Source organism: Propithecus coquereli, unplaced genomic scaffold (genome assembly GCF_000956105.1).
Source record: "Propithecus coquereli isolate 6110/MARCELLA unplaced genomic scaffold, Pcoq_1.0 Scaffold25, whole genome shotgun sequence".
Taxonomy (NCBI): domain Eukaryota; kingdom Metazoa; phylum Chordata; class Mammalia; order Primates; family Indriidae; genus Propithecus; species Propithecus coquereli.
Window position 1 is genome coordinate 6,543,290 of NW_012148063.1, and position 12,208 is coordinate 6,555,497.

Sequence of the window (12,208 nt, forward strand, 5' to 3'; positions counted from 1 at the left end):
ACAGATGTCACAGTTAGATTACTCTCTGAAGAATTCCATGAGAATATCCTACAAATCAATAAAAGTATTTGAGAAATTAAATAAGAATATGCTAATATAGTTTCCAAGTCAGTATTATGAGATTTTCAAAAATGAAAGATTTTCAAAAATGTATTAAGGAAAATATATTTATCAGAAAGAGAGAAAATGAGATTTTAAAGTAACATACTCTTTCTTTGGATAGGACATTAAAAATTGTAGATAGGATCTTAGTTGCAAGCTATGTATAGTACACACTCAATTATGCAACACACATATAAAATACATTACCATAATATTTTATTTATAAATGAATTAACCAGGTAATCCATTTTTCAAATTTAAAAGTTTTTTGCTATTTTCTGAGGTATTTTTTAGAAAGTACCCTATGAAAATCCAAGAAATGTGTAAGGTTTTCATTGTGATCCTTTCTATATTGTCTCAGCAATGATAAAACCAGATATAGTGACCACAAATAACCTTAAGAAGGAGCATGAGTCAAATGTATGACCACTCGGCCTTTCCCACGCGTGTTTTTAGACACCAGCTCTGCAGTCCCTTGGGTTCTAGGCCCAGGCTGATTTGGCTGCCTGCAGACAATGTTGTATCTCCTTCCTATTCAGACTGATTTCTAGAATCCAAATCAGTTATTAACTCAGATCTAAGTGAAAATGCCTTGACACAAAGAAAGTGTGTATTACAAAGTTTAAGTGCAACACTTTATAATAGGTGACTGCAGCCTTACTATAAAGGCTTATGGTAAGCCCTTTGTGAAATAACCTCATAATTCAGCTAGTTTACATACTTTTCACAACTATCTTCAATTCTTCTGAGGTTATTACAGACAAACTGTTTCAATAAACAAGATATTTAACTTATAAGGTATTTAACTTATCTAAAGTATGCAGAAATAAATTAAACATTTAAGCCCTCTAGGCTTTACGTTTTCTTTACCTTGTTCGATGCTGGGGGTGTAGCACATACACCCCATCCTGATATTTTTCTTGCACAGTTTCTCGGTCTAGATTAGCCAAGATTCTGGCAGCATGTGAAGCCTTCATAATGTGGTGAGATTTCATTGCTTCTGCCATGATGGAAACCCAGCCTGGTGAAAAGAACATACGTCCTCAATACTGACATGACTCTGTCTCAGATTGCTGGGAGTGGACTCAAACTGAATGTGAAGGAGACAGGCAAACCTCGAGTGTCCGTCCTTGGTGGAAAAGCTCAACCACTGCACTCCCTTCTCCCCTCCTAAGATCCTCAGAGTCCCATGACACAATACCATCACATCCTCAACCACATACCCTCTCAGGGATCTCAAAGAAGGAAAGAGGGGTTCAAGAGCCATTTTCTTTATTTAGAAAATCTAAAACAAATTGCAATTACTAGAGATGAGGCTACAAATGTGAACAAAATAGTGTGCTGTTTTGCTTTTTGTAAGAATTATAAAACTCAGTGGGTTAATACTAGTTATTTCATCATGATCAGCAATCATATCAACAGCCTTTAATACAACTGAGGAAATTATTTCTTAACAATGGATTTGTTTGATACACAAATGTCTTGTAAAACTTGGAGTTCAGAAAGAAAAAACTATTTTTTAAAGAGAGGCAAACAGAAAAGGCATGTATGATACTATATATTGTATTATTTCATTTTTTGTTTCTGTTTTTATAACTTTATGTACATAAATATGTATGAAAGTGCATGCATGCACACATACACACACAAAGATCTGGAAAGATATACCAAACTAATGAAGTCATTACCTCTTAGGAGGGAGGTGGGCTGGAAGAGATCTCAGTAAAAAAGGTAGGTTTAGCTTTTTTGCTCTCTGTGTTTTCTGAGGTACTTACGATGAGAATCTATTAATATATTATTTATGTAACATAAAATAAAGAACACGGGCCATGAGGTCAGAGAGACTTGGGCTGAAATTTCTGTTCCCCTGCTTACTTGCTGTGAAACCTCAGTCAAATTGTTTAGCAACTCTGAGCTAGAGGGGGTTTTAATAAATGTATGTGAGAACACTGGGCCTTTTAGCAGGCCCAGCAGGCACTCGACAGATCACAGCTGTTCCCACGTCTGTCTCCCACTCATTATGACAGTGTTGTGAATCACTGTGATGGTGAGAAGCCAGCATTTAATAATCCAAAAGAAGCTTCAGACCAATTCTTTAACAATATTCAAATTTATAAAGTCAGAAAATTCCTCTTCAAAATCTGTTAAAGATTTTATAATAAGAATATTTTAAAATTCTACCTATAGAATATAGAAATATATTATTGTTATGTATAAAAATATGGCTTTATTGTTAATGGAGTCACAAGAAAGGAAACACAAGAATAAGTATGGTACAAGCCATCTCTATGGCATTCTTTAGTTGACAAAATATTTTCACAATGCCCAAGACAGTCTGCCTTTTAACAAAATATCAAAAGCCCTTTTGAAAACTTGTGTCTGTAATATTTAATGTTTTAATATTATATAATATCGGGGGCAAGGGCAACATACATAACCTAAACATCTGTACCCCATAATATGCTGAAATAAAAAAAAAATTATATAATATCTGAATGCAGTCATGTACCACATAATGTTTTGGTTAATAACTAACCACATATACTAAGGTGGTCCCATAAAAATTACAATACCATGTTTTTACTGTACATTGTCTATGTTTAGATATGTTCAGATACTCAAATACTTACCATTGTGTTACAATTGCCTACAGTGTTCAGTACAGTAACATGCTGTACAGGTTTGCAGCCTAGGAGAAACAGACTGTACCATATAGTTTAGGAGTATAATAGTAGGCTGTACTATTCAGGTTTCTGTAAGTACCTGCTATGAGGTTTGCACAAAGATGAAATTGCCTAATGATGCATGTCTCAGAATGTATCCCTACTGTTAACTGATGCATGTCTGTACATGTTAATTGTAAAAAACAAAGAAATAACTAAAAGCAGCATTTAATGGTCAAAGTCTTGCTTTAGCATTCCCATCATTTCCCAACTCCATTTATATTCTCAGAATAACCAAAATTATAATAGAATTTTGGTGGACACCCTCCTAACCCTTTTGAAAAATGCAGTTTATATATATACACTATAGCTCTGCGTGCATAATTTTTACCTAAATGGAACCATAGTATCCCTACCGTTCTGTGCCTTGATCTCGTACCTCAGCGGTCTTGGAGTGCTCTCTATATACGTCAACTTCACTCTGTCTAATGATAACTACAGTATTACATAGCATGAGTATGCCATTGTTTATGTAACCATTATTCATACTGGCAGACATTTAAGATTTTTCCAATTTTTCCATACTATAAACAATACTCCAACATTCTTAAACACAGATCTTTAAGAACACCCATGAGTATTTAGGTGGAAGAAGTTCCTAGAAGAATTACCACTAGGTCAAATGCTAAGTCCCAACAAAAAACTGCATCAATTTACATTCTCACTAACAGTGTATGATAGGGCCAATTTTTACATACCTTCACCAATGGTAGATATTATCAAGCTTTTTAATTTTTATAAATCTGAAGGCAAAGATGTGCAGATCTGATACTGTTAAGATTGATATAAAATATATAAAAACAGGTAAAGATAATAGATGCCTAAGAAAAAGAACAGGGTAAGGTAGGAGAATTCAAATTGGAATACTGAGAAGTAATGGGAGCTGAGCAAAAGGAAGTACAGATAACTCTTTCAAAAGCTGAGCTATAGGCCAGGCGCAGTGGCTCACGCCTATAATCCTAGCACTCTGGGAGGCCAAGGTGGGCGGATTGTTTGAGCTCAGGAGTTCGAAACCAGCCTGAGCAAGAGCGAGACCCCGTCTCTACTAAAATAGAAAGAAATTAATCGGACAACTAAAAATATATAGAAAAAATTAGCTGGGCATGGTGGTGCATGCCTGTAGTCCCAGCTACTCGGGAGGCTGAGGCAGGAGGATCGCTTGAGCCCAGGAGTTTGAGGTTGCTGTGAGCTGGGCTGACACTACAGCCCTCTAGCCCGGGCAACAGAGTGAGACTCTCTTAAAAAAAAAAAAAAAAGAAAGAAAAAGCTGAGCTATAAAGGGAGGAAAGAGGGTGGATGTTGGGGGAGGTGTGGATTCAAGACTTTTGGTTTATGTTTTTCACATCTTCTTCTAATATGTGTTGATCAGAAGGTCTGGCTGAGAGGGCGCTGCTGACCATAAAGACCAGGAAACAGTGGCAGTTCCTGGGATGGTGGAGAGAGACAGTACTGAAGTATGGCTGGAGGCCTTATAAAAGAGGCATCTCTTTTCCTTTTCTCAGAATGAGAAAAGGAAAGAAGAGAATTTGTTTGTTTGGTAGTGTGAAATTGAGGAAAAATTCTTTTTAGGGCTTCAGTTGTCTCAGTAAAGTGGGAAGAGAGGTGATCTGCTGAGAAGGAACATGTGGAAGGTTTGAGTAATACGGAGAAGGTTTAAAATGCCATTGCTAAGAATGTTAAACCATGTTGACTGAAGAAACATGACTGCTGAGTCCTTTACTTTGTTGATCTCATAAGCATGGTGACAACCAATCTACAATGATTCTATGCTCAGCCATAGAAAAAGCAGGTGGTAGATTTCATCTGGGACTGAGGTCTTGACCAAGGAGTGCTAAAAGGAAAGAATGGAAAGGGAGCTGTAGGTACTGGCAAGAATGTTACTGAAATGATGGACCAAGAATTTAAGCTGGGTCAGGAGGGAAGTGAAGAATAAAAAGGACTGATGGACTGGGAGAGAATAAAGGGGTCAGTGGATAGATGATTTCCGTAGAGAAGAAAACCAGTCCTATGGAGTAGATGCAAAAACAATCCTGAATGAGAGGAGGATGTGCTCAGAAAGTTGAATTACTGATTTGTTAGGTGAAGTGCTTTGAGGCAATGAGTAAATTCAATGTATGAAGTGGGAGTGGAGTACTAGACAGCACAGGAGCAGAGAAGGAAGTCAGTGAAGATGAGGTCATGGAATTAGTAGGCCAAGGTGGTTAGTGGGCTGTCCAGGAGATGGTGAAGTCAACCAACAGGGCTGAGGACTAAAAATTAGTGATTTTTTTTCTTTAGTAAGATAATTGACTTGATCAGGTCTTTGTCTTGCTTTGAATCCTTTAGTCTCCATCCCATCAATGAACCTGAAGATAAGTCAATAGAAATCATCCAAAGTAAAGTACAGAGGGAAAAAAACTGAAACAAAATGAACAGAATCTTAATGACCTGTGGGACAGAATCAAGAGGTCTAATATACATAGTCCAAGAAGAAGAAAAGAGAGAAAAAAGGACAAAAAGAATAAATATTTAAAGATATACAGGCAGGAAAGTTTCCAAATTGATCAAAAACATTCAGCACAGATTCAGTCAGCTCAGTGGACCCTGAGCAGGATAAATATAAAAACAACACCGAGACACTTCAGAGTCATACTGCTGAAAATCAAACATAAAGATCTTAAAAGAAGCCAGAGAAAAAAGACACATTACATACAGGAGAACAAAAGTGGGACTACAAAGAAACCTCTCATCAGACATTGGATGCCAGGAGAGACTGAGATGATATTTTTAAAGTGCTGACATAAAAAAATAATACACTGTGAACAAAGAATTCTTTATCCAGGAAAAGTATCTTTTCCCAAATATAAAATAAAGGCAAAGTAAAGACATTTTCAAAAATGAAAGGTGAGAGAATTTGTGTTTTTGTTTTTTATTTTTACTGATTAGACTATTTATTGCATTGATAAAAACTGGACTATTATCAGGTTTTGTCAAGGCCAAGCCCAATATAGAAAAAGTTATATTTACCACACCTGGTAGAGATTTGGTTATTTTTATTTATTTATTTATTTTTATTTCAGGATATTATGAGGGTACAAACATTTTGGTTACATTTTATATGACTTTGCCTCACCCAAGTGAGGAGAAGATGCATGCCCTTCCCCTCTACAATGTTCACCACGTCCACTAGTTGTGAGATTACCCCCCCCAACTCGCTAATCCCTGGAGAATATTACTACCGTGTGAGCAACATAGCATTGATTAGTTAATGCCAATTTGATGGCGAGTACACGTGGAGCCTATTCTTCCGTTCTTGTGATACCTCACTTCAGAGGATGGGCTCAAGCTCTACCCAGGAAAATATGAGAGGTGCTAGATCACCGCCATTTCTTATAATTGAGTAATGTTCCATTGTATACATATACCAAATTTTAATAATCCACTCATGAATTGATGGGCACTTGGGTTGTTTCCACATCCTTGCAATAGTGAATTGTGCTGCCATAAACATTTAGGTGCAGATGTCTTTATTAAAGAAATGTCTTTTGCTCTTTTGGGTAGATGCCTAATAGTGCTATTGCTGGATCTAATGGTATTTCTATTTTTAGCTCTTTGAGGTATCTCCAAATTCTTTTCCACAGAGGTTACACTAATTTGCAGTCCCACCAGCAGTGTAAGAGTGTTACTGTCTCTCCATATCCCTGCCAGCATTTGCTGTTTTGGGATTTGTTGTCAGCAGACCCAATGTACAAAAAATACTAGAGGAATGTCTTTAGGCTGAAGAGAAATGATATCAGATATAAATTCATATACACAGAAAAAAAGGAAGAACATTGGAGATTATAAATAAATAAATACGAGGCCGGTTGCAGTGGCTCACACCTGTAATCCTAGCACTTTGAGAGGAAAAGGTGGGAGGATCACTTGAGGCCAGCTTGAGCAACATGGCGAGACCCCATGTCTACAAAAATAGCAAAATTAGTTGGGTGGTGGTGAGCGCCTACAGTCCCAGCTACCAGTGAGGCTGAGGTGGGAGGGTCGCTTGAGCCCAGGAGTTTGAGGTTGCTGTGAGCTATGATGATGCCACTGCCCTCTAGCCTGAGTGACAGCAAGACCCTGTTTCAAAAATAAAAACAAAACAGGCTTCATATTTGAGGTGATGGATATCACAATTACCCTGATTTGATCATTAGATAATATATGCTTGCATCAAAATATCATATGTACAACTATATGTAATTCACAAAAACTTAAAATTTAAAAAAAAAAAACTGAAAAAAGAGGCTTCATGCAGCATGAATATGTGAAGGCTAGCCTGCCCTTTAACCGCTGCCATGTGAAATGCTAGACACCAAAGTCTGGCACCTTGATCTTGGACTTCCCAGCCTCCAGAACTGCTGAGAGAATACATTTCTATTCTTTATACATTACCCAGCCCCATGTATATGGCCTCAGGTTATAGCAGCACAAAAAGGACTAAGACAAATGTTAAAACAAAAACAACAACAATGTTGCCAGGTGTGGTGGTACATGCCTATAGTACCAGCTACTAGGGAGGCTGAGGCAGGAGAATTAGTTGAGCCCAGGAGTTCCAGTCCAGCCTGGGCAACAGAGCAAGACTTTGTTTCTAAATAAATAAATAAATAACAACCACATATTGCGAAGTTTATAACATATGTACGAATAAAATACATTATAACAATACCACAAAGAATGGCAGGGGATGTGAAACGAATTATAGTGTTGTAAGACTCTCACATCACACCAAAACACAATAGCTTAAAACAAAAAAAGACTCTCACATCATATGAAGTGGTAACGATATTAATTCAAAGTAGACTGTGATAAGGTAAGGATACAACCATTAAAAAATATATATAAACAGGTCAGGCACAGTGGCTCATGTCTACAATCCCAGCACTTTGGGAGGCTGAGACAGGGAGGACTGCTTACGCCCAGGAGTTTGAGACCAGCCTGGACAAACAGCAAGACCCCATCTCTACAAAAAACTTTTTTATAAAAAGATAGCAAGGCATAGTGGCCCGTACCTATAGTCCTAGCTACTAGGGAGGGTTACTGGAGCTCTGAAGTTAGAGATTGCAGTGAGCTATGATCGTGCCACTGCACTCCAGCCTGGGCAACAGAGCAGAATCTTGGCTCTAAAAATTAATTAATTAAAAACACAAATACACAAAAACTGTACAGAAACCAAAAGAGGAGAAATAACAATATAAAAAATGTTCAAGTAATTTACCCAAGAAAAGTCAGCAAAAAAGAGAAAAAGATAAAAAAAAAAACCTGAAGGGACAAATGGAAAACAATGAACAAGATGATCAACATAACCAAACAATATCAATAATTACATTAGGAGTAAAGAGACAGAACACTACAATTAAAAGGGAAAGACTACCAAACTGAATTTTTTTTAAAAAATCCAACTATATGCTGCTTATAAAAGACACACATATTTTTACAGTCACAGAAAGATGAAAATAAAAAAAGGGAAAAAGATAAAATATGTATATGCAAACAGTAAGCATAAGAAAAAGTTAGTGTGGCTAATTTAATACCAAAGTAGAATTAAAGGAAAGTAGTATTACCAGTGAGAGACATTACATAATAATAAAGAGACATTACATAATAAAAAATGAACAAGAGGGAGGGTGGCGGAGATGTTGGTCAAAAGACACAAAATTCCAGTTAGGAGGAATAAGTTGAAGAGATCCATTGGTGACTATAATTAATAACAATGTATTATATTCTTGATTTTAAATGTTCTCACCACAAAAAAATGGTATGTGAGGTTATGCATATGTTAATTAGTTCATTAACCATTCCACGATGTATACAAATTTCAAAACAACATGCTGTATGTGATATATACAATTTTTATATGTGAATTTAAATAAATAACTAAATAAAAATATGCAACCATTGAAAAAAATGAACAATTTACCAGAAAGAAAAATCTGACAGAACTAAAGGGAGAAACAGGAAAATCCACAATCACAGCTGAAGAATTTAGCACATCTCTCAGTAATCGACAGAACTAGACAAAAATTAGTAAAGGTCTAGAAAAGATTTAAGCAACACTATCAATCAGCTTGATTTAATTGTTATGTAAAGAACACTTCCCCCAACTACTGCAGAATGCTCATTCCTTTCAATTGCACACAGAACATTCACCAAGATAGACTGTACAATGGGCCATCAAATTTCCAAAGACTGAAATCTTAGCGTGTGTTCTCTGAACAAATGGAATTAAATTAGAAATCAGAGATATACAATAGAAAGAAAACCCTTAATGTTTGCAATTATGCAGCACACACATGAGATAAAAAAGGAATCACAAGGGACATTAGAAAATATTTCAAGCTGAAAAATAATGAAAATACAATATATCCAAAATTTAAGGGATGCATTTAAAGCAGAGTCTGAAGAAAATTTATAGTTTTAAATACCAATATGAGAAAATAATTATACTGATTCAAAAACATGTCTTCAAATCCTTTGACACTTTCTCATCAAGAGGTGATGAGTCACCCTCTCTAAAGCCCTTCCCTTGCTAGCCTTAGTGACTAGCTTCTAATCAACAGATTACAGAGGAAATGACTTGCAAGGATAGGTTATAAGGGGCAAAAGAACTTAGACCTGGCTTCCTCCCTTGAGAGACATTTATTCCTGGAATCCACCATGCTTCAAGGAAGCCCAGCCCACGTGAAAAGGAGCAAATATCAGCTCCCAGCCTGGTGCCTTCCCAGCCAATAGCCAATACCAGCCTTTAAGTGTATCCTCATCCCACAGCTCAGCTGCCCAGCTGCCATTGCGTGAAGCAGAGGTAAGTTCCCTACAGAACCTGGCCCAAATTCCAGATTCATGAACAAAATAAATGACCATCGTTTTAACCAGTTTTGGGATGGTTTGATACACGGTAACAGACAACTGAAATAAGAAGGTAGGTTAAAAATCAGTGATCTAAGTTTCCACCTTAAGAAGCTATAAAAAGAACAAATAAAATGCATAGTAAATAGAAGGCAGGAAATAATAAAGAGCAGTCTTTTTATTTTTAAAGAGTTGTTAAAAAAAAAAAAACTCCGAAGAATATGTAACAGAGGCCATATTTATTAATAGTTCTCAAAGCCTAACATATTTACTACTTGGTCCTTTATAGAAAAAGCTTGCTGATTCCTTAAAGTCCTACGTTAGACTTCATCAAAATTAAAACTTACCAGAAGTATAAATTCATAGTCCCTAATATATGTATACATATGAACACACACATGTATATGTGCACTTATGTGTACTTATTTGTATGTACATGTATGTATATATGTATATATATGTATTACCTAGCTCTATCTACTGAAAGAGCCAAGAAGCAAAGATACCCCAGGAACAATAAGCACTCCTATCACCTAGATCTTGGTCTTTAATATCATTCTCCACTAAAAGGGAACAGGGTCACTCAGAGAAAGGAGCCTGTTATCTTGTCACACCAGAAAGGATACGAGCATATCACAAGGACACTGGCCATTTTGTTGGGGTTCCAACCAAACAAAGCTGGATAATCTGGCATCAAAGTATTAAGTACAGCAATACATTATAAACCATTAAAAACAGAAATTCACGTACCCATACTGATAGGGGGGGAGAGACGGGGGGAGAGAGGGAGGGAGGGAGGGAGAAGAGAGAGAAAGAAGGGCTCTTGCTTCCGATAGAATGTAAAATGCTGGTAAGTAAATGAAGAAGGTATGCTAGAGTTGGAAAATCATCATTTTGCATCCATCAAGGTAAAGACTGGACCAGACAGGAATTTTCAGAGGATGAGGAGCAGGATATTTGCCTGGTCTTAAGTATTTCCCCACAGCCAGTTTATTATTTACAAGGGAGAAAATCATTAATTATACAGTAAGCCTTTCTGTAGTCTATGCTTCTTCGTTAACCGAATCATATTAAAAATTACACAATTAGATGGTCACCATGGCAAAACCTACTCTCCTGTGATCATCTATACAGTGACTACCTTAAGTACAGATTATCTACAATCTCAAGCAATTCCTTGCCCCTACCAAAATAATATGTTCTAAGGACTCACAACTAACCCTAAGTAGAGTCTTAAGTCCTTTGAAAAATTTATGTATCATGGGGCTAGAGGTGGGAGAACAAAGGACTGAATAAAAATGCTAAGTATATAAAGGTGTTACCTGAGCGAACTATAGGAGAATGAAGATGTTCATTCACAGCCATATTTCCAATGATACGCATTATATTTCTCTGTACTTTAGGGCAGTCCTTGTGAAGCTGGTACAGCCTCTGAAGTAGTTGCAAGCCTCCATTTGCTTCGATTTTATCACAATGCATGGATATCTAGCACAATAAATGAATGAAAGCTCACTTTATATTGCACAAATTCACTACAAGAGATGACACAGCATGCTGATGGGGACAGCCAGGTAGCTCCTGCTCAAGGACAGAGATGCAGGGAGACTACTCAAAACTCTCATCTCAGCTTACTTAAATAAACAAGCCAATTCCTATCTAAGAGGGATATGCTTTAAAATTATTGCAAAAAATCCCAAGAAGGCATTTCTCACCAGGACTTCTAACACCGTTACTCCTACTGTGCTTAGCTCTTGGTTGGATGTAACCTCACAATGTCATTATCACAAGACTGTTTCAATTTATAGTGATACTTTGGCTTGAAACTACCATACAACGGTTCTCTAACCTTGAGGAATCTGCCTCCTGATAACAGAAAACAGTCCTCTGTGCAAGCAGGCAGATTCTGCTTCAGCAAACAAGGACTTGCCCAGGTAGAGACAAGCAGCCGCCACGGCCCCACGTGCTACCCAACACAATGCCCACAGCTACAGGGCTGGCCTAAACTCAAAAGCTGGAAAAAAAATCTTTAAACAGAAAGATTAAGCAAAAATAAAGAAAAAGGGATTTGCATTTTTAATGGAGAAAAGAAACAAAAGAAAAAGAAAACCAAAGGAAATATGTATATTAAGATAAAGTGAGAGAACTGACCAACCAATCTCCTTAACGTCACCAGGCACGGCCTTGCCTCTTCCTATCACTAGTTTCGTTCACTGACACAAGTCATGCATACGTGACAATTTTCATTTTCTAAATTTTTATTAAGTTTTATCACAGTTTAAGTGCATTAGAATATATGCCTTTTAGACATACTGTGTATCAAGAAATATCTGTAATAACTGGAGATTTCTGAAGAGGTAACTATTATACTCCATGTACTGCACTTTGTACTGAAGCTACATATATTGCTTCAGAAAATACTCAGAAGATAGTTTTCCCTTTTGTACTACAACACCTTATCCACTCTGCTTCATGCTTGGTGCCTCATTCCACAGGTGGGAACTAAAGATGACTAGAGGGTACCA

General features: G+C 36.9%; 1 protein-coding gene across 1 annotated transcript in view; it reads right to left on the reverse strand.

Moving 5' to 3' along the window:
* SERAC1 (serine active site containing 1) overlaps positions 1-12,208 on the reverse strand; it is a 44,583-nt gene that overhangs the window by 7,894 nt on the left and 24,481 nt on the right. Inside the window, exons 9-10 of the mRNA XM_012646856.1 lie at positions 11,009-11,171; positions 973-1,123 (exon numbers count right to left, since the gene is read on the reverse strand). Coding sequence (XP_012502310.1) covers positions 973-1,123; positions 11,009-11,171 — 314 coding nt within the window. The remainder of the gene's footprint in view (positions 1-972; positions 1,124-11,008; positions 11,172-12,208) is intronic.